Consider the following 27,957-nt stretch of genomic DNA (forward strand, 5'->3'; position numbering starts at 1 on the left):
GGTGATCTTTAAGGTCTATTCCAACCTGAGCCATTCTGTGTTCCTGTAAGAGCTGGGGTGGGGTGAGGCCAGCCCTCCTCCCTGCCACACACCAGGAGTTGATCAACACAGGGTGGCAAACCTGCTCTGGGTGCAGGGTTCATGACCAGGGCACAGCATGCAGCAAGCACCCAGAGCAGAGCCAACTGACTGGAGACACACCATCATTATTTGAATTACCCCAAAATGCACAGGGGAGTCAAGAGGACAGCTTACTACTTCTGGAAATAAGAACTGGAGACTATGAAAAGGAAGAAGTGCACAGCTCTGACCGGGGCTGGGGAGGATGACCTGGCCTAGGATGCAGGCAGACCGTCTTCCCAACTGATCTCAGCTCAGCACCCCCTGGCCTGATTCAGCATTAAAATGTTTGTTGGGTACAAAAGGACTGCCCCAGCCCCAACTTACAGCACAAAAGCTGCTTGGGATGGGTGCACCCATGAAACAGGGCAAGGGAAAGCAGAGCTGAGCACCACAGGAGGCTGCAGGGGGTGATGGCTGCTCGCTCAGGGCTGGCAGCACCTGAGCAATTCCCTCTGCAGAGGGACAGGGGAGGACCAAGGGGATGAGACCACCGAGCTGGAGCCATGAGAGGAGCTTCACTTCCTGATACAAGGGCAAATGTGGGGACTCCAGCAGCCCCCAAAGAGTGGCAGGGCAGCAGGCTGTTTTAAAAATACTTTATTCTTTAGAAAATACAGCGTTCAGTACAGTATGCTCTGCTCCCCCCAGGCTTCACATCCCACCTTGCCAGGGCACCCCGGCTCCTGCAGCCAGCACCCCAACGTGGTCAAGGCAACGTCGGCACATTCACCGGCGAGCAGGGAAGGGCAGGGGGCACAGCCCCGGTGTTTCCAGCGCCTGGAGAGCGCAGGGGGGAAGGCAGGCAGCTCTTGAGATCTCACTAGTACCCAGCAGCAAGGCACGCTCCCCCCGCAAAATCCCCTCACGAAGCCAAAGCTGCAGCACTGACCTCAGCCCTTAGTGGCCAGGGATGTGCAGCGTGCCCTAACCCAGCAAGGAACGGGAGAGGGGACAGCCCCCGGGCTGGGCAGAGCTGCTGAGGGACGTGCCAGGGCTGCCAGCCTTCCCCCCGCCAGGATTTGGGGTAGCCCACAGAATTTTGAAGATAGGCTCAAGGCTTTATCCCACCTCCCCCCCTGTTTCCTTGCAGTTGTCCGTCCATCCCCTCCATCCCACAGGTGCCAGGACCAGAAGTTTCTCCCAGGAATGACAAAACTGAGGATCAGGGCAGAGTCAGGCCAGCCCCAGCCCCTGCTGCTGGCTCGGGATCACACCACAAACACCAAGACCCCCTCCCCATGCCAGTAAAACACAGGGAGGCGGACGAAGCAAATGGGGGAGGCTGAAGGACAAGGAGATGGTGCAGGCTGCAGGGATGCCATGGAATCAGAGCCGGCCCCCACCCTTAACCCAGCCTGGGCAGTAGGGTCAGGGCTGAGGCCAGGCTGTAACAGCTCCCTCCAAGGGAAAAGAATTGATCTGGGTTGGGTCATAAAGGGATCCAAACACTGCCAAAAGGCAGAGTAACCCTGCTCCAGGGTCAAGTTGACCTAAAACTCGTGGAAGGCCTTCCACCTTACCCTTTTCCACCTAAAGAGAGTGATAAGAAGGGGAAGCAGAGCCAGGTGCTGCCCTTCCTCCTCCCCTGCCTACCATCTGCATGCATGGCTGTGAAAAACAGGCTTAAAATCTGCCCCTCTCTGTCCTGCCAGCACCGAGGACCAAGCTCAGACCTGAGGGGCTTCACAGCCACCCCAGCATGGGAGGCACTGGGGAGCTGGAGCAGGGCTGAAGAGCAGCACAGGGTGGCTGGGGGGGGGGCAGCTTCCTCTGGGGGAGCCACCAAGGCAGCCACAAGCAGCATCGAGAGCGGGGCAGCTGGAAAACAAAAGCTGGTGCTTGGTTTCCAGCGCTCTGGCCACAAGGGCTGCTCCGTATGACATCGGAGAAGGAGAGAGGAAGGGAAGAGACATCTGCATTGCCTGAAATTCAAATTCTGATACAACACAGGCTGGCTCTCATAAGAGACAAACTCTCCTGCCAAACGCTGAGGCCACAGCAGCGAAGCCCACCCTGGAGGCACGGGGGCTTGGCTGCAGCCTGGCAGGGCCTGGATGACCACAGGACTTGCATAGCAGGACTGCACACACAGCCGTGGTGAGCAAAGTCTGTAGGAAGGGGGAGCAGGGAAAGAAGCATTTCACGTTTTCAGCTACCAAGTCAATGCCAGATGTCACCTCCTTCCTTTGCATAGAGCAGCTCGCAGGTGAGTGAGTCCTTCACTTGGTGCAGGTAAACCAGGGGGAAAGCAAGAGCAGCAGCTGTGATCCCAGGTGGGACCAGAGCAGGCTGGGGACATGGGCCCTGCTGCTCCTATCCTCCTCCAGCTGCCCCAGGGCTTGCACAAGGACAGGGGGAAAGCAACACAAACACCTAGAACCTGCCCCCTCCCCACTGCTCTACCCTCGAGTGAAACAGCCCGTCCTGATGCTCAAAAAGGAATGAGAAAGGAAAAAGGGGGCGAGGGGGAAGGCTGAGATGGGGGGAAAGATCCCCAGGTCAGCAGAAAGGCCTGGAAGCGGAGAGGTGGAAGCCGGGAAATGCCATAGGGATGCTGTCCGTTCACTGCCCGGTCCTGCCCCGTCCACATCTAACTGTCTTCGCCGTTCTCTCCCGGGCCTTTGATCAGCCGCTTCTGTCCCCGTTTCCCCACGGGCCCCTTGGGCTTGGCGAAGGCCTGCTTGAAGGCGTGCTGCTTGGGGTGCACCTCGTCATAGAGGAACTCGGCCGTCAGCTCAGCTCCATCATCGATCTCAATCTGCACACAGCAACACAGCGTTAGTGGCCCCCAGGCCCGCCCCACCATCTCGGTTACCTAGGCTGGAAGAGGCCTTGAAGGTCACCAAGTCCAGCCACTGGCTGACCTACAAAGTCCCTTAAAGTCCTTTCATGCCATGCCCATGTGTCTCTTGAATATCTCCTGGGATGGGGACTCCACCTCCACCCTGGGCAGCCCCTTCCAGTGCTCCATCATCCTCTCCTCCCCTCCCCTGCCTTGAGGGCACCAAAAGGCTGCTCCCCTCAGGGCCACGCAAAATCCTCTCTGAGTTCATTGATGGTCTGGGCACAAAGGGCAGAAGTGAAGGGGGCCTCCCTCTGCACTGAGAAGTGCCATGGCCCTGTGAGAGAAAGGGTTTGGGTCATCTCACTCTCCCAAACCTCTTGTGCCTGGGAAATCCATCCTCTCCCGCTGGGTAAGGGCCTCAGACCACAGACACTGGGACACCTATCAGGGCTGGGTTGCACAGCTCAGCACAAGACTGTTCCTCTTTTTCTCCAGCCCTTTGTTCAGGCCACTTTGAAACAACTCTAGTGACACTCGAGGCTTCTCAGACTTCTCAGAAAGAGGCCCCAGTCAAAGCCACGGGTACTGCTGCCACCTGGACACACCTTTGATTTGGTTGCAGCATGTTCCCCTGCACAGGTTCCTCAGCCACCTCCAGGTGGCTCGGACTTACCTTCTTTGCTATCTCCAGACAAAAATCTTGCTCCACAGTGTCAAGCAACCGGCTCTTGCAGCTGGAGTAGAGCATGCGCTCCTTGATGCTGCACTTGTACCCAGGCATGGAGTAGATAAACACTGAAAGAGAGAGGAGGGGGGCTCACAGCGCTGCCCAGGCTCACAGCCAAGGAGCAGCCAGATCCCCGTTAGAGATGCAGGCAGGGCAGGGACCAGTGCAGCCTGAAGGAGGAGCAGAGGAGCCATGACTCACCGACAGACTCCAGGTAGTCTCCCTCATGCGAGTGCTTGTAGAGGAAGAAATGGTAGCGAGCTGAGTCCTGGGGGATCCTCTTGGGCAGGTCAGCTATCTCTGTGGGGCTCGTGTGCACCAGGTCAATGGTCTCCCGCTCCAGATCCAGCTTCTGGTTGATAAAAGGGGATGGGGAGCAAGACGCTGCGGCAAGGAGTGCTCAGAGTGGGTAGGAAGAGAGGCAGCAGGGACTTACCAGCTGGATGTAGTTGATTTTCTTCTGCTTTAGTGCCTGGATAGCCTGCTGCGCATCCGGCTGCAAGGGGAAGGCCAGGCCCTGAAGGGTCTGGTGCTTGCTCTCCACGCTGATCTCTGTCTTCACCTGGGGACAGAAACAACCCCGTGTGTCAGGGCAGGGATGGGCAGGGTGGCACAGGCCACTGGTGCGTGCCGGGTAAGCCCAGACACCTGCATCTGCCCCACGGTGCAGCAGCGGCCCTGTGCTTGCCTCTGCTGGGGCCACGGAGGTGGAGGCACAGAGTACAACAAAAACCTGCCTGCGCTGGGGCTGGGAGCATCCCTACCCTCCCACAGAAGGGATCCTGGGGGCAGGACCGCCCTGCCAACCTGTGGTGCCTGACCCAGAGCTGCCTGCAAATACACAGGCTTGGCTGGGAGCAGATGAGATGAGCAAAGCTCCCAAGCAGAGGTGACACTTGGGAATGCAGCACTAAGATTTAGGAGGTTGGGCAGCCTCAGGGCTGCGGTGCTTCTCAGAGTGTGGAAATCACCTGGAGCCTGTCCCCAGGCACTCCGGAGCCCCCCAGCTCTGCCCTCTCTCTCCCCCTGCACAATTACTCCTAGCACAGAGCACCTCGACCAGCCCCCAGCATCACCAGGGCTTCCCAGCACCAGGCTGTGTGCAGCAAATTCCCAGCAGGGGACGGGGAGGGGTGCTGTAACCAACCCCACCGCATGTTCCTCTCATCCTTTCCAGCTGCAACGTGTGTGCCAGGAGGGCAGGGAGCCCTGAAATCACAGCATTCAGCTTTGTGCGTCCTGAGCTACCCGTGCTGGGATTAATGGCTGCAGGCAGGTGTCCCCTGCTCCCAGCGGAGCGGGGATTTAGAACCCCGCAGCTCAGACAGGTCCCCTTTTTCATGCCAAACCCTGGCAAGCAGAGGCTGCAGCCCTGCTTTGCAGACCCCCTTTCCAGAAAACCGAACCCTCCACAGAGAGGAAGAGACCCGGAGCGGCTGCATCACCCCAGGCACCTCCACCCTGAGCAGGGCTGCCACGGCCGGGCGATGCGAGGGAGCGGGGAGCAAGACGCAGCAGGCACGGCGTACCTCCTCGGGGCCGGGGTACTCTACCAGCGATGGGCAGCAGCAACAGCCCCCTACCATCTGCCACAGAATACAGGGAGACGGAGTCACACCGAGGGCAGGGGAGCTCTTCCCACCCAGCCCCAGGCAAGCAATTTGCCCCAGGGGCAAGCGGCCGGGCAAGCGCTGACCTGGAGGCTCGGCGGCGAGTGGGGGTTGGTTTCATTTTGGGAGCAGTTCAGGGGATTTTGTGCAAAGATGGAAAAAGGCTTTTTTTTTTTTTTTTTTGATGGAGATAAGGAAGAAAAAAAATATCAAAACATGCCAAGACAAATTCAGAAGAAAGCAAGAGTCTCAAATACAGCTCGGAGACAGCCAGGGAAGTTTGGCACGTGAGGTCTGGCTAGCACCAGATGGTGCTCGGGGCACGTGCAAGAGCTGCAATTGTTGGTGCAGAGCTCCCCACGCTGGCTCCTTCCCCCCAGTGTCGCAGGGTTGCTGCTCACCAAGCTGTCACAGCAGCCCCGGCAGGACCACAGCTCTGGGAAGGTGGTGCCGGGTGCCTGGGTGCATGCTGAGCCCACCCGACCCAGGTGAGCACCCATCACTGTCTTGAAGTATCAAAAAAAAACAACACAAGAGGGATACGATCCCCACTTCTATCCCCATCTTTTATCTCAGTTTAACACAGACCTTTGTCACCAGGTCCCTTGGGAGTGGTTTTGGGAGCCTGGTGGCAATCCCAGGGGAGCGAGCGAGGGGCTCGGCTCACCGGGACGGAGGGAGGAGAGGGTAAAGGGAGTGGGACATGCAGGAGAACAGAGCAGCGAGCAGGCAGAGCAGCCTACCACCTCCGTGCTCGAGTCCTGGGAGCAGGAGCCCTGCGAGCGTGGGGAGAGGAGACACCGTCAACAGCACCCCAGGCGGGGACAGGCCGGGGGAGCTCGTTCGAAACGAGGAGGGGGAAAGGAACATGCTGGGAGGGTGGAGGCCTACCATGTCTCTGCTGGCAGCCAGGGAAGGCAGGTCCTGGGTGCAGGCGTGAAGAGCGACAAAAATGACACAGCAGACGTCAGCAGCGGGGAGGGATGGAAGGGAGAATCCCCTAGCGTGGTGTCCCCAACCCTCGCTGCTAGGCCCACTCGTAGCCAGCACCTGCAGGGACATCTCCACCCCTGCCCTACCTCCTGAGCAGCCAGGGTGGCCCCAGGTGGTCCCAGCTCAGGATGTGGAGATGAAGGAGTTACAGAAACAGGGCTGGGGCTGTCCCTCTCCACACAGCGTGCTGGGTGAGAGTGAACAGGAGAACACCAAAGGTCTGGGAGAACAAAATGCCCAAGCTCCTTTCCAAGCTAAGTGCCTCGGAGGATAAGCAGGGAGGTGCCTGGCTGTAAGCACACAGCTCTCGGGGGATAATTACTCAAGGGTTGAGCGGTGAGGGCAAGCAGGAGGTCTGGTTGGCCCCCGAGCTCTGCTTTCTCCAGCCCTGAGGACACCACGGGCATCAGCAAGGGACCAAAAGCAGGGCAAGCGAACAGGCTCACCTTGTCCTACCCTGCAGAGATGCGTGGCACCTGGGATTTACCACTGCCAACACCCCCAGACCTTCCTGCTTCTCCCTGATAAACACCGTGGAAATTAAACGAGGCTGGGAGGACGAGCAGGACTGAAGGGTGAACGCTTCAACACTAAGCACGCTCAAGTCAGAAAACCCCAAGGGGCTGAGGGTTGTCCTAGAAACGTTAACTCTGCCACACGCCTTCGCCATAGCATTCTCTGCTCCTGCCCCTTTTTAAAGCCACAAGCATCAGGGCCAGGCTCACGTAAGCCCTCCTCACTGCCACAGCCCAGGGTGTGCACAGGGATGGCCGAGGGCACGCTGCACCCACAGTCCCAGCTCCAGCCCGGCCATCAGTGGCACCCTCAGGCTGTGGGGTTGGCTGGGGGCCATTTCACCTCCTTTTCTGAAGTTTTTTTTCTCCTCCCACCCCCCCCTTTTGTTTGTTTGTTTGTTTCTTGATCTCCTTCCAACAAGGGCTGCTGTCTGCGTGCTCATCAGCACTCAATAAACCTGGCTCCTGGAAGCCTCTGAGTGCCTCTAGAAAAATACTTCTACCTGTAGGTATTAAGATTTCTCAACCTCAATTCAAAAGCCACAGGCTGCTGACAGCTTCCAGCTCAGGAATGATGCGTTTTGTGACTGTTTAAAAATAAATAAACAAACCCAAAGCAAACGGCACACTCCTGAGACCCCCCCACCATCCTTCACCCAGTGACCAAGGAGGAGGAGAGCTTCACAACAGCACCTCTTTCTCTGCAGTTTTCAAACCACAGGAGCAGCCCACATCACAGGTGAAAGCTCACAGGGCATCTCGCTTTACAGAAGGCTGTGCAGCTTCCTGCGAGGGCCAAACTCTGCTTGCAGAGGTGCGCTCCGGTTCGATTCCTTCCTCTCTTGGTGTACAAGGCTGCTGAGCTGGCACTGAAGCCGCTGTCATGCAGCCACCACCTCTACCCTCCTGCTTTGCTGCTGCCTTTTGCCTCCCACTGCTGTTTGTGGGATCCCAGACAGCTGCAGTGAGCCCAGAAATACGGGCGCCTTTGGGGTGAAAACTGCAAAAGTGGCCGGCACCTCGGGTAAGTGCGCGTCAGGAGGGTTAGAGACCAGTGATGAAAAATGCACTGACAGCAGGACTCCAGGCAAGGGGGAAGACATGCACAGCAAAGCACTTGCAAGCAGGTGGCTTTTAAAGAAACAGTGTCCCTTGTGTCACCACCAAAATCCTGATTGATTGATTGATTTGTCAGACTCAGGGGTACGTGCAGGGTGTGGGGTTCAGCAAGGGAAGGGAGGAAAGCGGGTTCCAGAGCGCTGCTGTGCTGCAGAGTAAATGCAAACCAGCAGCACGGCACTTGAGCTGCACATGTGGTCACTGCAGCCCCTATCCAGGGGCCCTCGTGTAGCAGCAGGATTGGGGTTTTGCACGGGGACAGCCTGCAGGCTGCAAGCTGCTGACATAGCCCCTCCTCTGCATCGCCCTGCTCCAGAAACTGGCTGTAAATTGAAATTATTGCGGAGTCAGGAGTTCTCTGCCACCCTGGGGAAGCGAGCATGGCACTGGGCCATGGAGCAGTAGCTCCCAGGAACTCCTGCTAGGGGCGAAGGGACAAGCAGGGCAGCACCAACACACAGACTTCAGCACCCTTAAATTCACAGGCAAAATATTGATTTTCCCTCTCTTTCTAGACGCAGATGCCCACTCCCTGCGGTGCAGGCTTACACAGGGGACAGCGTACCTTTAAAATGAAACCCAACCAACCAAAACTTCGGCAGCTCATTCACTCAGGAGCCACTTCTTGCAATCATGAGGGTGGGAAGCAGAGCAGAGCAGATCAAGCACAAAAAAATAAATAAATAAAAAAGCACCATGAGCAACACTTACCTGGGCCACTTTACCCTGCAAGACACAGCCAAAAAAAAGCGCTTAATCCTACAATATTGGCAAGCTGAGAAGCTGGCACAAGTGAGACTGTAGAAGCCCAAAGGAGACACGAAACAAATGATAGAGTCCAGAGCTGCTATCTCAAAGCACCGGCATCTCTCTTTTCTTCAAACATGGGAAGCACCTCGGATCCTCCCGCACAAATCCTGCCCATCCCCTGCAGGATGGGAGCTGGGACAACTCCACCAATCCATAGCTGGTGGGGTCTCCCAAAAACCACTCATCTCGTCTGCCACAGCACCACACCAGCAGCTGGGGCTGTCACGCCACAGGACAACAAACCCCACTGTTCTCCAGGCTCACAGGGAAAGGAGGTTTTAGACATCATACAGGAAAGAAAGATGCAATTCTTGCCCTTTCGTGCAAAAAGAGGGCCAGAACGTGGTTAGACCCTTCCCAGTTTGTAAGGGAAAGCATGAGTGGGGAGGGGAGGACCAACAACAGCACTGAACTGGGGGAGGCACTGACCACAGATCTGCTCAGGCAGGTGGGGTTCTCCCACCTTGTCCTTGCCACCCCCACCAGGCTGCTGGGCTCCGTGTCTCCCAGGCTTGTCCCGATCCACCTGCAAGCTCCAAAGACCCAGCACAGGAGGACGAGAGGCATGCTCTTTCCACGACATCCCAGTGAAATTCTGCTCCCCCAAAACACAGCTTCTAGGTGGCCTTCCCACCCCACGAACAGTCCCAGCGCTTCCACGGCACCACGAAGAGGTTGGCACGGGTGCCCCACGGCGCTGGCTGGGAAACCGACGCGGTGTTACAGGTGTGCCTGGCACCCATCCTGCCCTGTGCCGCTTCCAAACCTCCTTCCAGCACAAAAAACACACAAAAATGTAGGTTAAGACCTCTGCCCTTTGGGCTGCATCCCTCGTATTTGTAGCCCCAGAGGAAGAATATGGGCACGTACACCTCTGCAGCCAAAAGATGAGCCAGAATTCTTCCTGATTTCCCCCCAAATTCACGTTCAACTCTGGGTTTTGCCCCAGTACCTAAAGACTAGATAACACTGCCTGCTTTCAGCCTTCAAACCGTCTTCTAATTGCCAATTGCAGCAAGGAAAGCAGATATCTGAGCTTGTGTCCTAGTGAGGAAAAAGTCTGGAAATTCCTCTTTACACCATCAAATGGAGCACGAGACCACACAGACACTTGAAGGTCCACTTCGGCAAGTTCAGGAACAGGCTAAAGAGCACGGGTGTGAGAAAGCTTTGTAAGAACGAGCCACCTCCGTAGCCCCAAGCTCAGTCCAGACACGCTCACCCCTGGGCCCCCGGGAAGCCCAACACCGCAGAGCGGGGCCGGGAGGATGCGCACCTCGTTGATGCGGATCTGCTGGAGCTCCTGTTCGGCTGCAGTCAGCGGGGCGGGCGCGGAGCAGGAGGAGACGTGCTTCTGGTAGCCGCTCAGGGACACGTCCTCCTGCAGGAAGACAGGAAGGGAAGGATCAGGGGTGGTCGCTGCCACGCAGCGGGCAGGGCAGGGCTGGATGTGACCCCAGCCCTGATGGCGTGTCGGAGCTCCTGAGCCTGTCTCTGGCATTGTAAGGTCGGTCCGAGTTATGCTCGCAGACACCTCCCTGCAAATCCCACGTTTGATTTAAGCTCTGCCTGTTCGGGCCACCCCACCCTGCTCTGGATGCCTGCAGTACACCGACAACCTCGGCTGCAGCAGCGTGGCCTCTCTGGACGATGAGCAAAGCTCATCAGCACAAAAGCAAGAAGGGAAGACAGAGATCACAGCCTGAGTGCAGAGAGGGGCAGGGGAGCAGGGTGGCAGCAGCTGAAGATGCTCAATGGTTCCTATCAGTACCAGTGCAGGTACCCTAAGACCTAGAAAAGGTCTGACGTCTCGGAAGCCCTTAAAATTTAGTTCCTTCTGCACAAAGCCTATGAAAATGGGAGGGGAACCTCCCACCAACTGCTGCCAGACAGAGAAGTGCAGTCACAGCCTTCTGCTGGAGTGACGCTGCTGCTGCGTGGCACTTCTTTTCTCTTTAAATATAAAGGTCTGGACCTCTCTAGAGCCTTCCTCCCACCTCTTTCACAATCACAGCCAACCTTGCCACCTCTGCAGCCTCTCCATGCCTGAACAGGCAACCCCTTGTCACACAAAGTGGCAGCAAACTTCCAGGGGACCAAAGCAGCAGGGCCAAAACCTCAGCGCTGCCCTCCCCAAATGCCAGCACCCCATGCCCCAGCTGACTTCAGCACTGAGTCTTGGGTAGGCTCCTGAAGCTCAGTTTTTACCCCAACAGGCTTGAGAGGGGAATGTGACTTTGCAAGAACCATGTCGGTACCTTAACTGTTCCAAACATCTCGTCCTTTATGTGCCCCCCTCCAAACTCCTTCTTCACCGTTGCTCTGGTGGCGGCATACAGCATCTTCAGCCTGACCTGTGGAAGGAGGGAGAGAGCAAACACGGTCAGAGGGAGGTGGTGGGACTGGAGAGCATCACCTTCGTCCAAGAGGCACCCGATGTGCTCAGCCTCCCCCCTGCCCAGCGATGGCTGCAGCACTGCCTTCCCAAAGTTTAGCCTGCCTGGTTACAATCTCAGCTCCAGGAACTCTGTGGCACAAGGCACAACCTCACCTCCATGCTTGCTGTTTCATGTTCATTAACCGTGGGCTGTTCTGGTTACATACACACACAAAACCAGAATCAACGCAGAGAATCCAAGTTCTCCCTTGGAGCAGAAACCTCTCAGTAGTTACCTGCACCACGGAAAACTGTACTACAAACCACCTGGAAACAATCCCATGGCTTCTACCTAAGCCTCATTTCTAACTGCAGCATCTCCAGCTCCAGGGCTTGCTCTAAGTACAGAGTGGGCACAGGGCCACCAGGAAAACTATCAGCTCTGTTTCTGCGACTGCGCAGGTATGCACACACATGCCACAGCCCTGATAAGCTCTGGCCTCAATCCACAGCCTGCTGGTTTATTCTGTTCTTCGCTTTCTTATCACAGAGCTCTGGAACATCAGTCACAACGTTCTTCGTGGCACCTGAGTGAGAGAAGGTGCAAATAGTGCTGGAGTCCCTTAAAAGCAGACAGACACCCTGTCGAAAGGTGTCGTGTGGTTCAGCCAACGCTTCTACGAGGAACAAAGCTACTGAGGATACATTGGACACGTTGTCCTGGAACACAGCTGGAAAATCCCACCTGTGAACCAACAACCAGTGATGAACGTACAGAGAATGGTACTGAGGGGTTTGGTTTTGTTGTTGTTGGGTTGACATAAGGCAATGCACATTACGAATGAAAACTTCCTGCTGACAAAGCAAAACGCTGATTCCATCCACCAGCACTTCTCCTGCAAAACCCTGCTCAGGGAAGAACATTTGCAAGCACTCCCCAGTTCCTCTGCAATGAGCCCCTCCACATTTTGTCAAATACCCACCCAATGACCGTGGCTGTCAATACAGCAGGGCAATTTTGTGCTTGCTAGAAGCCCATCAGGGAGATGCACTCAGCAAAACAGCGCTTTCTGAACCATAAACCATACTTCTGAAATGCCCTACGCTACCATCCAATGCAACTCTGTCCTTTTGCACCATCTCTCCGAGGCTGCCTTAAGGTGTCACCCTCCTGACAAGGGCTAACAAGCAAACTCTCTCTCAAGTCTTCCAGACTGTGATGCTCCAGGGACACCGCCACACGCTGCAGGAACACCACCAACAGCCCAAGAGCCAGCAGGTGTCGTTGCTGCCCTGCAGTTATGCACCTCAAAGGGAAGCGGCCACTCACGGCCTGTTTAAGGGTGGTTTTGGGGACAGCCCAGTTCCAAGGCACAGCCAAGTGCTTGGGCTGGGGAGGCGAGGGCCTGGAGGTGGGCCATGAGCTCCAGCACATCAGGTCTCATGTTGAGGACTTGGTGCCAGGGCCTGCCCCGTGAGCCAGCCCTTCCTAGTGGTGTTTTGGGCCAGGGCAGAGGTGTCCCCTTCCCGGCAGGGCACCTACAACCCCCCGGGCCCAGCTGCATCATCACACAGCACCACAAGGACAAGGAGGTGATCTTGCACATGTTGCTGTCTTAAGAAACGCTCCCGTCCCCAAATTGCGTGGTCTCTGCTTCTCTTCAGCTGAGGTGCAGCGATGGAGGGCGCGAATGTTCCTCCTCAGGCTCAGCGCAAAGGCGGCTGCCTTGGCTCACACTTCCTTCCCTCCTCACTTCCAGCTGTGTCTTCGCTGCCCTCTGCTCCCAGAGGAGTGAGAGCCACAAATCCTCATGCACAGGTGAGCAGAGAGCGAAGCTTACCGGGGAGTTGTCAGGGGACCAGGAGATGAAGAGCCACTCGTAGCCCTGGGCGTTCTGGCTGTCCAGGCGATACAGCACATAGCACGGCTGCTGCTCATCCAGCAAGGGCAGCACGAAGGCATCGTAGTCCATGTCCCAGCGCCGGGACAGCTCTTTGTGTGCTCCCAGAACGAGCTGCTCTGGAAGGAGAAGGAAGAAAAGACAGCGTTATGCAAAGGCCAGGCTTAGCTCACCTCCAGGGATGCTGAATAGCTTGGCCAGGGCTGGCTGCGACTCCAGCGCTGAGAACGACCCCGTTCTGCGGAGAACCAGATGAAGGAGTTGAAGCACGCACATTCCTCCTCTGTCTTCAGCTGGGCTTGGTGAGGACCTCACAAGGAACCACGCCAGGGGGGATTCTGAGTGCTGAGAAAAATAAAAATGCCCATAGCAAAAGCCAAGCAAACTGGAAAGATGAGCTAAAGCTGAGCCAAAGTTGCTCTTACCAGATGCCCTGTAACCTAAGATATGTCAAAACCCCTGCTCTGGGGGGAAAAGGAGCTTGGGGTCCCCACTGTGCCCCCCTGCAGCAGGCTGTGCTGCCAGAAGAGCCCAAGTCTCTGGAAGTGACCTACATATTTCACGCACATGGTAGCATCTCAAGTGTCCGGAGAGTATTTTTTCCCTGCTACGCAAGCATCGATGGGGCTGGAAGCAGCAAACAAGAGGACAGCAAGCTGGACAGTGCGGTGCTGGGGCATCATAGAAACAAACAAACAACAACAACAAAAAAAAAACATCAGAGAGGATCAAATAAGAGAATAAAGAAAGGGTTTGCCACTCCAGGCCTGGGGTAACTTACTCCCACCCTGCAGCACTATCAGCCAGGGGTGTTTCCCTCCAGGCAGCAGTTTCCCCCCTTCCCTCCAAAACACCACCCTGTACGGCTGCGATGATTTGTGCAGGAGGGCCAGGTGCTACTGGCAAGGGCCCTCATGGATATAATGACAGGAACAACAACAACAAGTGCAACTCAAAACACACTCGCAGCAGATGTGGCCCCACCACCTCGGAGCCAACTCCTCCACCAAGACTGCTTTCCCTGCAGGCAGCTAGCTTCTGTCTGCTGTCTCCAAAGCCTACTCACAAAAGTTCCTATAAGGCAGGAACAGCAAGTTTCTGTGTGCCTGAAGTGCAGCAGTGAGGTTTTGCACTCATTGGGGGTCTGCTCCTGGGTTGCAGGGCACCCTAAACCCAAGAGCTGTTTTTAGCAAGTGTTCCCCCACCCGATTTGCAGGAAAGAAAAGAGGCCTCAAGCTACAAGACAGTTAGCAGCTCTGCCAGCCTGCACTTTTCAGCACAGAAAAGGGTATTGAAAATACATTACCTTCAACAAAACCACCTGTTTGGAAAAAGCAAGGACAAAAAAACATAACAACCTCAATGTACCCTTCAAAACCACAAAGCAGACATGCAAAAGGATGAGGCTTTTTGCAAAGCCCCAAGACGTAGGTGCCCAGAAGCCACAATAAACTTCACCTGGCCAAACCTACTGGCAGCTCCTAACTATTCCCATCTGCTAGGTGTCCCAGTATCCTATGCACAAGGCAATCAGGCCCAATAAATTCACTACAGGTGAACTGGGCTGTGTTTGAGCCAGATCCAGCAGGGTCCTCAAGAGCCAGCAGCATCCAGGTGTTCCCCAGGCAGAAAATGCCAAAAATGCCATAGCAGTGCCAGCAGCAGCACCCACATTCAGTCCTGCAAACTGGAGCTGGATAGCTGGAAAGACTGTCTTAGCTGGCAGATTCTGGGAAACACGGAACTTATTTAGAAAATAAAAGAAAAAAAAAAAAAAAAGAAGAGAAGTGTGTTTGCACTTCTGACTTCTCTCTGCAGAGCCCGCAGGACTTCCTGAATTGCATCACCTCTCCTCAAAGCCGGTGTGGGCAGGAGCTCTGAGCAGCCACGAGCAGCGAGTGATGGAGAGCAGAGAGCACCTCTGCTACTGCTGAAGAAGGGGAGAGTTGTGGATCAAATCCCAAGTGCCCACCATCCCCAGGTAGCACCCTCCACAGGGCCATCCACAGCATCACCCTTTTCAGCCTCCTTCATTTGCTCTGTGCCTTATTCTGCTTCCTCCCACTGAGGCTCTGCAGCTCAGCTTGATCCCTTCAGGGCAAATTTCCCTCCCAAGCCCCTGCAGCAAAGGCGAACGCTGCAGCAGCCTCCCACGGCTGGCATTCCCATTAGCTTGGGAAGCATCAGAAAAGGGAAATTAAAAGCTGCAGCGCTTCACCAAGCCAGCACTGGCAGTGATGGAGACTGTTGCCACCTCTTTCTGCAGCATCCCGGGAGCGTTGCTGACCTTCAAGAGGTGCCCAGCACTCAGCTGTACGCAGGCAGCTTTGCTCTGAAATGTCTGTGCAAAGTATTGGTCCCCACGGGGACATCACAGGAGACAGGAGTCCGCAAGACTACTGCACAGCGCCACTTTTGTGCCAAGAAACAGAAACCTGCTGGGGCAGGACCCAGCAAAGCATGTCACGAAACCCACGGACAACCGGGAGTGACTAGAGCAGACTTCCCCCACCATTTAAGGATGTTTTGGACCACAAGTCACTCTCGGGCCAGGAAAACATTGCTGAGCCTCGGCAAGGAGCTGAGCTCACAGCGACAGCCCGAGATGATGCTAAGGAAGTGTCACTGCTCTGTGGGTGTTTGGCACGTCCAGCTTGCACGGCCTTCGGGTCCTCACTCAGGTCTCTCCGCACCCACTCCTGATGCACCAAAGCACCCCAAATCCCCCACAGCCCTGCCCTGCAGGGCAGAGGCTCCTCTGCGCCCACGAGCAGAGCAAGAGGCTCCTCTTGCACCGACATCACACAGCAGAGCGGTGGCACGGAGGGGCTAAGTGACTTGTCCCCAGGTTCCCCAAACCAGGCTGGTGGGACCACCGCTGACCTGCCCCCAGCAGACGGAGCCCCTCGGGCACAGAGGTACTCGCAGCTCTCCTGCTCACCGCCAGGCAAGGCTGGCGTACGAGGCAGCTGCTGACAATGACACATCACACGGATAAATATAGCCCATTCAGCCAGAGCAGGGCTGGTGGGACGTGGTTTCCATTGATGGTAAAAAGTCTTCCTCGCTGCTGTCGTCAGCCACAACCCAAAGCCAACAGCACGAGGCCTCGCGCTCTAACTGCAGGCTGGGCTTCTGTCATTTATCTTAACAGAACCCTGGTTCACGCTTTTTAAAAGCAAATGGTGACAGGAGAGCAAAATTGTTGAAGATGCTCCTGGCTCCCATCAGTGAAGCAGATGTAGCATCCCAGCACACAGGGAAGGAGTGGTCTTGCTGAGGATGAAGCCAACACCGGTGAACTCTGTGGTGGCACTGCTGCCGTGTCCCCCGTGCTCCAAGCCCGGGCCACATCGCTCTTCCAGGAGGGGCTCTGCACCTCCCAGACCCTCGGAGGGCTGCTCAGGCTCCTCAGAACTGCCACCCCGAGCACCATCCAGCTCCAGGCTGAAGCACAGATCGCACGCCTGCAGTTTGGGGGGTATTGCTTGTTTTACTCCAGCTCCTACCATTCAGCCAGACACAAAGAGCTGGACACAGGGGTGGGACACCCCCAAGAGCGGTGCTGAGGCACCAGAAGGAGGCAGGGTGTAGACGTGAAGTCGGCTGCTGAACTCCAGACCGGCTGATGCCACCTTGGTCCCGATGGCCCAGCCGTAACCAGTGACAGCAGCTCACTAACCTCGGTGGGTTCCCTGCCAAACAAGTCATTCATATGTAATTGCACCAGGCGGAGGCTACAGAAAACCTACACCACCGAGGTTCCCTGCTGGGATGCTAAATCAGTGCATCGTTCCACTTGCTTATTTTGATCAATATTGAGGCCAAAGTCACCTTTTGACGGGCCACGGGCGAGCAGGCTGGTGGCAGCCTACAGCCTGCGAACTGGGCTACAGGCAGCACAGTGGCAGCAGAACAGAGCAGATGCTGGAACTGGGGGCACTGAAGAGCCCCCGCAGCTGTTCTAAAGAGCTGCAGGGAGCCTGCAAACAGGGCCAAGCACAGCCTCCTGCCCCCTTCTGCTTGCACCTGGGGCAAGGCATCTGCCTGCCTGGTATGGGATGCCACATCCAAGTAGGACGGGACAGCCGTGGGACTGGCTGCGCATTGCTCCTGAACGTCCTTGGACCCAATCCCCCACTGCAAGGGGCATGGGCTGCTCCACTGGGAGGCTGCCACCCCCTTCTCCTGTGTTTGTGCCAGCACAGCAGCCTCTCGCTGGGCTCCCCAAAACCACACGCTTCAGTAAAAGCTGCCCAGCACCCAGCAGCGACTCCCTTTAGCAAGAGAAGGCACCAGCATTGAGAAGAGCTGGTCCAAAGTCAGCGGAAAGCAAAGTCACTGTTTTTCCCAAGCTTCGGCAGCACAGCAAAGCCGCTCTGGCAGAGGCTCTAAGGCTGTCGCTGCCAAGAGCTCGCTCACCAGCTCACATGGATTTTATGCTTGTATTTCACCCCAACCCCACAGCGGTCTGCCGTGTGCCAGGAAGCCCCGGCAGGATTTTGTACGGTGTTTCCAGAAATGCAAGCTCTTCTTTGGCACGTTTGACCACGGTGACAAAGAGGAAAGAAAGGAGGAGAGGCGAATTACAGAGCTGATACGGTGTGAATCAAAGCACTTAAAAAATGGGGCTTACCGTCCTCAATGACGACCTTGATGAGCCGAACTGAACCATTTCGGGCTCTGGCAAAAAAGTCCCTTAACTCCGTGGTGGCTGAAAGAACCAGAAACATTGTGGTCAGATTTAACAGACAAAGCAGGCGCTGCTCGTTGATGGGCTGTGGGGACAGGCAACTTGGCAGGAGAGAAACTGAAAATAATAAAAAATTAAAAAAAAAAATCACTGGTGCCAAAAGAGTTTTAATAAAAGTAATACTACAAAATCCAAACAGCTGGCCTCATCAGTGGAAGTAAAGTGCTGCGTCGCCCAGAGGCTTCGGAGTTAAATAGCAGCTGGGAGCACATGTGATCCAGATAACTTGATACTTGGCCTGGGTGAACATAATCACCCAAATTTAGATGATGGCTTGGCTGGTGCAGGCAGGCAGAGCTCAAGTGACAAGTTTATTAACTTTACAGAGCTGCAAGGTTTGCATACAGGGTGGCTGGAAGATGTCACAACAGGCGGAGCTCTGATGGCCAGGGCTCACGATGCACAGTGGGGATGCTGCTGAGCCCCGATGCCGTGCACCAGGATGGGGCCAAACCAGAGACACCAGTTTGAAATCCTCCAGCAGGTAAAGAACCTCAGGGCGCTCCCCACTTGCAAACCTGCAGCGGCAGACGATGGCACCCTGCAAATTTTGCTCCAGAGCCTGCAGGGCTTTGGTTACGAGGATGCTGGAAAACTCAGTGTGGAGCCACATTCCTCCTTATCTCCCTTGACTGCTGGGAACAGACAGCTTTGTTGTCCCATCAGAAGGGACCATCAGGCTCTGGCAGCAGACAGATATCTAGGTGGCAGCCCGCAGGTGTCATTACTCAACCTGGAAGCACCATGGGTTCACATCTCCCCACCCCACCAGGGATATTCTACCTGCAGGCCCTCGGGCAAAGGCAGCGCCAAAGAGATGCAGCTCAGAGAGCAGAGCCCCAGGGAACAGAGCACCTCCCAGCCCCAGAGAGTGGGAGGTCTGCAGGGATCCTGCCTGGAGAGCTGGGACCGACAGGGTTTGAACCTCACCTGGAAGCCAGGCTAAGGCAGTCAGGGGCTGCCTGTCACACAGAGGGGCACCAGGAGGCTCACAAGGGCAGCACGTGGAAGTGCAAACAGTCCTGAGGACCCCTGGAGCCACTCACTCATTTCAGCCCCCATCAGGCCCGCCCATGCAACCCAGACTCTGCATTTCTCTCCAGCCAGGTCCCTGCTCGCTCCTCCCACCCATGCACCCCATATACCAGACCCTTTCACGCTGGGGCACATCTTTTTCCCCAGCCTTGCTCTCTGTGCACCCATTTTAAAGAAACGGGAACCCGCTCGGGGTGTTGATTCCAGGGCAACCTGGTTGGAAGATCCCATCCTGGGACTTGAAAGCTGCAGAGAGCTCCAACACTTACTAGAAATACTGCAGAAAACAGCAATGCAAAGGTACAAGATGCTTCTCCCCAGGCAGACACCCCACTTAGGCTGCACCAGGACCCATGTTTGGACCCAGCAGCAGCACCAAAAGGGGATATCCCACAGAGCCCCGCAGCTTGTATGGGCCACCACCAGGGTGGCTGGTGCAGACTGGTTTCCCCCCCTCCTGCGTGACAAATCTTGAGGTTCTCCCTTCCCTTCTGCACAGAGAAAAAGGCACGAATGGAACCAGCTCCCAGAATGGTGTTCTGCAAAGAGCAGAGGTCACATAGAAACCCAGAGATTACATCCGAGCAGGACCATTTTAGAAAAACCACCCTTTCTTTCCCCCTCTGTCAGCATCAAGGGAAGCAGCTCCCCTGGTTTGCAGCACGCCTGCTCAGCCCTTTCTCTTCTCCCAGCAGCAGCTCGCTGCTCAGCCCGCTCCCACCAGTACCACCCAAGGCAGCTCGGTTATTTTTAGCCCTTTCCCTGATGAGACAGGCTGTTTCCTTCCGGCAGCATCTGTGGTTGTTGCAAATACAAGAGGTTTCTCCTAGGGCGGAAGAGGAGGAGAAAGAGGTTTATACACCCAGGAAGCCTAGCACAAGAGCCCAAAGGTCCTAATAAGCATTAAGCTTCACTTCTGGCACTGCCAAAAGAGGAGAAAGGGAATAACAACGCTGGCCTTTGATATTCCTACAGCATCAGCTGCTGAGAAGAGACAAAAGCCCTGCGGTGCTAACAGGCTTGCAAATCCCTGCAGACAGACCCACCCTTTCTAGAGGCCAAGGGGTGTGCAGGGCTCAGGAAAGCCAGGAGACAGGGAAGTATACCCCTCCTGCACCTGGAAATGGTGGGACTGGCCAAAACCATAGGACTGACAGGCCAGGCACTGGCACTTTCTGCACAGACAGGAGGATTTAAGCAGGTACAGGAAAAGCACACACGCTTCCAGAGGACCCTGCGGCCCAACGGGAAGCACCGCAAGGTCTGCCAAGAGGAGGAGCACTTTCCAGAGAAGACAGCATCAGAACCTTCAAAAAAAAAAAAAAAAAAGATTTCTGTTCTTTAATTCTGCTGAAAAGAAAAGTAATTTTCATTAAATAAAAAAAAAAAAAATCACTGGGGTGCCTTTGACATTCCCTTCTGTCTCTTGCAACACAGAGCAAAACCCAGGGAAGAGGGAGAGGAACAAGCTAGCTGTGAAGGCTTTCAGCATGAATTCGGCCACTGTTTCATTACAGCATGATTATGACTTAATTGGCATAGCAGACTTGATGAGACAGCTTGCGTGCCTGAAATATGAATATGAAAGTCCACATCCTGCTTTGGAAGAACAGCAGGGTGAACAGAAGGGGCCTTACCCTGGAGATGGTGGTGAGCAGCACCTTTGCCCCAAGGTGTGGGGTGACACAGACAGCAGGTGAGTCTCTAGGATGCAATTCAAGGGCTGAAAACCCTGCATGTAATCAAACAAGAGCATCTGCAAGGCATCTGGAGCCACAGGAGGTCAGAGGGGCAGGAGGTGGGTGAGTATGGAGGCAAGCTGAGAAAAGATCCTTACTGTGGGCAGTTCCTCAGAGAAATCAGAGTTTGTGCTCACACCTCTACACCTTCCCCATTCGGGATGGGAAGAGGCCAGGCAGGGTAAATCACAAGAATTGGCTTTACTCCTGAGGCTTCCCTACTGGCATTTGACAACGAGACAAGGTGGGAGAGGAGGAGAGGAAGGAGAAGCTGGGCACACACCAGCACACCCAACATCAGCCAGGATCTGCACCAATCCCCGCAGTGACGAGGCTGCTGGGGCGAGCCTGGCAGCGAGCCTGGCTGATACCCACGGCAAAGAGGGCACGGCCATGGGGAATGGTGGTTTAGAGAGCGCTCAGGTGAGGCAGGTGCTTTCCAGCTGGCTGGAGCTTGCGAGCTGCACAGATTGCAGAGCTGCACTTCAGGGAAGGGAGAAGCAATGGAGCTGAGATGGGGACAGGCTGCACACACCTCCTGCCTTAGAAAGGGAGGGAGGGGAAGGGGCAAGCAAACTCACCCACTTAGCAGGGGTTCCTGGAAAACCCCAGAACAACTCATCAGTCCCGAAACAAACAACACGCTGGGCTGCAGCCAGCAGGGATCCCTTGAGGACAACTTGCATCACAGCAACCTAACTTCTTCCAGCAGAGCCACCAGCCTGCAGGCCAGGCAAAAGCAGAGGGCGAGGATCACAGCTTGCTACGTGTCTTGAAGTTTCAAAAGCTGTGGTGTTGGTGAACCCTTAGAGCACCAGCACAAAACTGTGCCAATAACTCACTCTGAAAGTTACTAAAGGCTGGATCAAGCAAGAACTCCTGGGGATCTGCTGTGGGTCCGGTTACAGTCCACACTTCCATGATCAGCTCTGGCAACTGTAATAGCGTTTTCAGCAGATGAAAGTTGGGAAGCTAGAGGAGGTGCAAGTGTGCACTGGAAGACAAGGAGAACTCCCCGTACTCACAGTAGATTGGAGAAACAGGCTGGAAAAAAAGAAATAGGATGAAACTCAATAGGAAGCAAAATACCACAGTAGGAGAGCAGCCTGCATGGACGGAGGGTCCAGCCACTCTGGAGAAGAGAGGGTTATGCTGGGTTGCAAGCCAGATGCAGGTTAATTGCTTCATGTCACTGCAGGCAAAGTCATTTGCCAAGGCACAAACAAGAGCGTGGCTCTCAAGCACAGCCATGTTAGTTGGTGCTGACGAGGCGCTGGGCTCAGCAGGAACAACGCATCCAGGCTCGGCATCGTGCAAGGAGGAAGGCGCAGGCACACCGTGAGCGCCCAACAGATGGCAGCTGTGGGAGCACAGAGTGCAGGGCAAGCCTGAAGGAGCCAGGGTCGGTCAGCTCAGAGAGAAGAAAAATAGTGAGAAGCAAACTGTACCAGGTTTTCAACCCAAACAGCCACATGATCTGAGGTCCCACCTCAGCACTTGAGAAGTCTCGTCACGAAGGTGACCAAACCATGATGCCTCCATCCCTGCCCAGCCTGAAAGACCTCCAGAAACTGGCCGGGGATGCTGCTGCTTTGAGGCAGGGCAGGCTCAACGGCATCTGAAGAAACCTTCTGGTCTTTCTCCACCAAAGCCCTGCCACAGACCCTCCTCACAGAGAGCCCACTTTGACCTGGAGCCTCACAGAAGGCTAAGCATGGTGCGAGTGCCCGTGCCTCCCCCTGCACCTCGTGTTTTGGTGAGCCCAGAAACTGCCTCTGGCCAGCCCAAGCAATGCAACACCTCCCCTCATCCATCTGTCTGCAGACGAGCTGCCCACATTGCATTCACGATGTGCTGAGACATTCAGCTGTCAGCACAGCACGCTGGATGTGCACGGCGGCCCCGCTGTTGGGCCTGCTCGGTGAACGCGCCTCCCACAGCCTGACGGGGCTGCTCGTCTCTGGTACGGGGCTGTCCTGCAGAGGTTTTAGTGCTGGGCCTGACGTCTTTCATCAACCGAAAATGCTGAGAGGCTGGGCAACACCCCAAAGTCGATCCTTTCCGACGTTTGCAGCCCTAAATAGCGTGTCTGAGAAGGCCCAAGGCATGACACACCACAGCTCCGCTCCCTCTCCCCGGGATCACCGGCAGCCCGAACCATGAGGGACAGGCACTGCTGCGTGATGCCAGCCGGTCTCCCCCTGTTGATGTGATGGTGTTAGAAGAGCTGCTGCCTGCACAGCACCCAGGGGAGCCCTGTGGGACCCGACCCACTGGGGATGGAGGTGACAGAGCTCTGTGCTCACCCCAAAGCTCTGCGTGCTTCAGCCCTCCCGCTCGCCCCCCGTCTACACGACGGCTCAGTGCTCCCAGATCAATAATACATGCTCCCTGAAACAGATGCCTCTCTGAATATGCTGAGTCCCCTTCGTCCTCCTGACAGGAAACCCGAGCCTCCGGCCATCAATCTTTCATCCTCCAGACATAATCCTCAAGTTGAAGCAACTCCAAGTGGCCGCTTCCCTTTCAGCGCCGCAGCCCCTCCGGCCAGGGGCACAGCACCCGTGGTTCCCCACATGGCGGGGAGGCCAACCCCATGGAAGTGCACAACTGCCGCAGGCACAGGATCGGTGCTGCTGCTGCTACAAGGGCTCCTGTTCAGTTCATTCCAGCCTAACTCCATCGTGCACCACCTGCTTGCTCAACCTGCTTGTTACTGAGCGCTTTCACACTGATAGGCTTGGCTGGCTGGCTGAAGCACTAAGAGGATTTTATTTCTCGCCATAAATATATATATATATCCTTGCATGTACTCTTTTATCTGGGAAAAGAAAAAGCTACAGACATCAGAAGAAAATAGAATGAAAGGGCAAGCCATTCTGAGCAAGAGAGGACACAACGAAAGCTTGTTCCAATTTTCCGTGATGCTGGGCTCTGCTCCACAGAAGGATTTTGTGCAGATGAGTCCTGGCCATATTGCAAATCCTGTCTGGGGACTTCCTCCAGCCACTTGCTCGGTCCTGTGAAGCCTCTCAGCACCTAATTTTCCATGCGTGTCCCTGGGAAGCCATCTTCTCTCCACTCCAGCATCTCCCAGTTTCCGATCAGAGCCAGGCCTCCCCCTCCCCACCCTGGGGTCAGCAATACCCATTTGGCAGTCACCCACCAGCCAGCGATGCAGCTGCTGAGAGCAAAGCACGCTGCTGTCTCACCCACGGAATCACCTTGCTGGTCCCTACTCCTCTTCTCTCCCCCTCTCCCAAGAGCAAAGTCACAACTGGGAGCACTGGAGCAGGTATCAGGAGCCTGGTAGTGATCTCATTGCATTTAGAGTCTCCTTACACACACTTTCCAAGGGACTTCCTCTTCTCCACAGCTTTCAGGGGCTTTAATTATTTACACATCCTCAAAATTACAGCTTGGATGGAATGTTTGCAGGGGTGAGAGCTTCCCTCTGTGCTTTCTGAGCCATGGGGGCATTTGCTCCACGTTTAGCATATGCCTAGGGCATTTGTCTGGCCTTTGCTGCAAAGCACAGCAAGGCCAGGAGCTGGGGCATTGCTGATTGTCACCTGCCTCGCGTGCCACCTGCCGTCACCCCAAGCAATGGGGCAGCCTTCAGGTCCCTCCAGGGCCGTGTGGCCAGGCAGAGGGACCTGCTGGGGATGGGCAGGGGACAGCCCAAAAGCCACGCCATCGCCATCCCCTGCCAGGTGTGGTGTTGCAGGGTCTGCTCACAGCTTCAGGCAGGCCGGGAGGGGACATGGCCAGGGAAGGTCCAGCTCTCTGATCTCAGCATATTGAGGAAGCAAAGCAGGACAGGAGATATGCCTATGCTCCCCATTTGCTCTCCAGTTTCACAATTACCCCCCCCCCACACACACACACAGAAGCAGGTGGTGGACACCACATGTAGGCATGGGCAGGTCATCCCCATGCTCCTACAGCCCCACATCTTGTCCCTCCCCAAGAAGAGCAGGACCCAAATTTTATGTTTTTTGCTTGACGGAACACACGCATTTGCAGTCTCCCACAGAAACTACAAAACTGATTTCTTCTCTTTTCAAATGAAAAAAAAAATCACCCCAAAGTAACTTTTTCTCTCTGGATGGAGGTTAAGAAAGAGCACCCAGAGGCAACCAAAAACCAGTGGGTAACTTCCCACCCATGCCAAAGCCTTGGTTCAGCACCTCTTTACTACAGCACAACGGCCAGTCCTGGCAGGACAGGGAGTGCTGTCCCCATCTATCACAACTCTGGGCAGAAGAGACAGCAAAACTACTCAGTAAATCCTCATAGTAGCTAAAAAGCGGGTTTCCAGCCACAAGAAACCCACAGCAACCCTTGCCAGCTTCCTAATACCCTCAATTATATGCTTTAACTTTTGGTTAGCCCTGAAGCGGTCAGGCAGTCGGAGGGGATAATCTCCGAAGGTCCCTGCCAACTGAGATGCTCTGTTCTATGGCATCTCCCCAGCCAGGCAGTCTCCATGGCAGCCCAGTTTTCTCACCAGCACCTTTGAGAGAGGTGCCACAGATACCTCAAAACTTAGCCTTTAACGCAGAGGCAAGAGGCTGAGCCCTGGCGAGCCCCCCAAACCTGCAGCTCTTCGCCCTTGTGTGCCAGCAATCCCAGCAAGTGCCACTATTGCCTCCCTCTCCCCAGGACCAAGTATTTTTTCCCAAAAAATCAGCACACGCAAAGCAGTGATGCTCCTCCTGCCCCACGTCCTGTGGTGTGCCTGCTTCTTGCTGCCAGCTGTGCAGAGAAAAGGAGGTCACTCGAGTTTCTGAGGCATTCAGACCCAGCCCTCCCCTGTGCCACTTACACCAAATTCTTGCTTTTGAGCTGCCACTGAAAGCTGGGCTCACAGATGGAGCTGGGTAGATTATCCACAACGTCTTCCTCAGGTGCCCGCTGGATGCTCTGATGCTGGAGGCACCCAGAATGCAGCAAACAAAGCTTTTATTCCTACAGAGCAAGAGCAACTGGAGGCAGACTGGTGGCACCAACACCAGTCACAAGCTGAGGACAGGAGGAGACCTCACACCCACCTCCATCAGTTGCTGGGGGTGCCCCACAGCTCCACCTGCCCCCCAAGCTGGCTGGGGTGTGCCACCCTAGTTCCCCTTGGTGGCAGATGCCTTCCTGTAAATGGGAGAGGAAAAGAAAACAAAAAACAGCGATGCATACCCCAAAAAATTCACAACGAGGCCTGTGAAACTGGGAAGAGCCGAAAAATCCCTCCTCCTTGGCAAACAGCAGAGCTCAGACGCTCAGCAGAGGAGAAGAAAGCAGCAGTGGGATTGCTAGTTCTCATCTGAGAGTGAGTCAGCTTGCTGCCAAGGGAAGGAGTTAATTCGACCGCTGTGCCAGGGCAGGGAAGACCAAAAGACACCCAGACCATTTGTGGGGTTCCCCGATGTGCCGACTGCCTCTGACCCAGCTCTGCGTCGCAGGTGCTCGCCCGGCAGCTTCAGGCAGAGAGGAAACTGCTTTGCCTGGAGGACAGGGCACACAGCACAGGCAGCGAGCGGCTTCGGAGAGCCATCGGCCCTTTTGTCCAAGGCAAAGAAAAGGGACAAAGAGGCAGAACGAAGAGGAACGCCGCAGAAAGCGCTGGACGGCCGCCTGCCTCACCGCTGCTTGTTTCTGCTGATGTTGATCCCAGAGCAGCACGCCGGTTCGGTTATCAGGGATGAGCAAAATTGCCTCAGAGACCTGCACATCCAGGAAGACATCAAAGATGCTGCAGGAGTGAGACCACCCAATGCAAGCTGCCCTCTCCAAAACCCCAAATGAGCAGGGAAGTTTTAAGTCCATCCATTTCCTCCCCAAGGAGGGAACACGGTACGGGGGGCACCCACCTGTTCCTGGTAGGGAGCATGAGTCCCTTCCCTTTTCCACCAGAAAGCTGCTGACAGCGCACCTTACGCACTACAAGCATCAGTGACCCAAAGCGATAATCCTGGCAGGGTTTTCCAAGCACCATGCTGCGGGAATGGGATGCGGCCACCCTGCCTCCCCCCTGCCAGTTCTCCCTGCGATGGGCAGGCCTTAAACTAGAGGCAACGAGTCCGAACCCAAACGTTGTCAGCTACCAGCACTCCCAGGCGAAGCAGGAGGAACACCTCAGCACCATCCCGAGCTCCTCAGCGGCTGCTCCAAGAGCATCTCAAGGGGAAGGATGCTCCCGACTGTCCTCAGGCAAAGGGAACGTGCACAAGGAGAGACAGAGGTGGTGCTGCGAAGGGACAGCAGCCGTAAATTCACCACGCTTGCAGACAGACGTTTGCCACGAGGAAGGGCACCGCGATGCCCACGCACACCTCCGCCCGTCCTCCTGCCGGGAGCAGCGGTGCTAAGTTCACACCCGACCTGGCACAGCTCGGGCCGGCATCTCTCCCATCTCTGCTGGCATATTGATCCGCTCCCATCAATTATGCAGCACCTCTGGTCCTGATTAATGCTGCCAAGTGAGCCGGCGGGCGGAGAGCAGGGGGGAAACGCCACCAAGATGTGCACCATCACATCCAGAGCCGAGAACCGTCAGTGCTGCCTCTTGGAGCCCCCTCCCCAGTTTTTATTTTTTATTTTTTTTCCCAGAAATCGCCCCTTCTCCATCCGATGTCAAAGTTTTGGAGACACCCCTTTGCCCTGCTTTCCTTCCCTTTGTTCGAACCCGCTCCTCCCGCGCTGGGGTGGGAGGACGGGGGTGCTGGTGGGCACGGCGGGGAGGTGGGATGCTGTCCCCCTGTGCCACCACCCTTCCCTGCACCGGCTGCTTTTGGCTGTCCCATCCCAGTCCCCCCCCCCAACCACGGGCAGCATCTTTTGGGGTCACAGCTTTGCAGGGAAGCCAACCCGCCCTGCCCACGGCGTCGCCCCAGCGGGAAGGCGGCTTCGTGCCCGAGCCCTGCTGCGTTGCAGCCCCTTCCCCAAGCGGCAGCCAGACAAAAGATGCTCGAAGATGCACCGGCATCCCGCGGGGAGCAGAGCCTCGGCCACCGGCACCCAAACGGCTCCGCGATGCTCTGGGGCGCGGTCCCCGCGGGTGCGATGCGATGCGGCGCGGCCCCGGGGGATGGGGTCGAGGGGTCTGGGGGGGTCGGAGGGGGTCGGGGGCTCGCAGAGGGCTCCGCCGGGGAAGCGGCGACCGATCCCCGGGAGCCGTCGGCCCCTCTTACCGTGGATGCCGGTCTGGTGAGCCATGGCTCCGAGCCGCCCCGCTCCGCTCCGCCGCGTCCCGGGCAGGAAACGGCTCCGGCGGCGGCGCCTCCCGCTTCCGGAGCCGGAGCCGAAGCCGGAGCCGGGCGGGGCCGCTGCCTGCACCGCCCCCATCGCAACGGGAGGGGACGGACCCGGGCGGTGCCCCCGCGAGGGGTTGGGGGCGGCAGGGGGGTCGGTGTGGGAAGAGAGAGCCTCCCAACCCAGCAGGTTCCTCCGCAAAACCAGCAGCTGCTCCCCAAA

The 27,957-nt window shown here is 56.1% G+C and overlaps 1 protein-coding gene across 5 annotated transcripts; it reads right to left on the reverse strand.

Annotated features, from left to right (window-relative positions):
- Nucleotides 1-705: 705 nt before the first annotated feature.
- Nucleotides 706-27,795, reverse strand: TWF2 (twinfilin actin binding protein 2). 5 transcript variants are annotated; one of them, XM_084531113.1, is made up of 10 exons: nucleotides 27,675-27,795; nucleotides 17,597-17,674; nucleotides 12,901-13,079; nucleotides 10,941-11,036; nucleotides 9,959-10,063; nucleotides 8,584-8,598; nucleotides 4,072-4,197; nucleotides 3,837-3,987; nucleotides 3,582-3,703; nucleotides 706-2,881 (listed from the first exon to the last, which is right to left on the reverse strand). In XM_084531113.1, exons 1-10 carry the CDS (start codon nucleotides 27,697-27,699, stop codon nucleotides 2,714-2,716), a joined length of 1,065 nt encoding a protein of 354 aa, XP_084387239.1. In that variant the 5' UTR covers nucleotides 27,700-27,795; the 3' UTR covers nucleotides 706-2,713. The 5 variants fall into 5 exon arrangements, with proteins under 5 accessions (XP_084387239.1, XP_084387241.1, XP_084387240.1 ...); XM_084531115.1 differs by lacking the exon at nucleotides 27,675-27,795 and adding an exon at nucleotides 21,069-21,087; XM_084531114.1 differs by lacking the exon at nucleotides 8,584-8,598.
- Between the last annotated feature and the right edge of the window lie 162 nt (nucleotides 27,796-27,957).

This window comes from Aythya ferina (genome assembly GCF_964211825.1).
Source record: "Aythya ferina genome assembly, chromosome: 10".
Taxonomy (NCBI): domain Eukaryota; kingdom Metazoa; phylum Chordata; class Aves; order Anseriformes; family Anatidae; genus Aythya; species Aythya ferina.

Excerpts from the sequence above, each read along its gene's own strand:
- TWF2 (XM_084531113.1), bottom strand. The coding sequence starts at position 27,699 with ATGGCTCACCAGACCGGCATCCACG. Across the intron at positions 17,675-27,674 it reads TCACCAGACCGGCATCCACG|CCACCACGGAGTTAAGGGAC; the intron begins GTAAGAGGGGCC and ends TGGTTCTTTCAG. Across the intron at positions 11,037-12,900 it reads GGTCCCCTGACAACTCCCCG|GTCAGGCTGAAGATGCTGTA; the intron begins GTAAGCTTCGCT and ends CTCCTTCCACAG.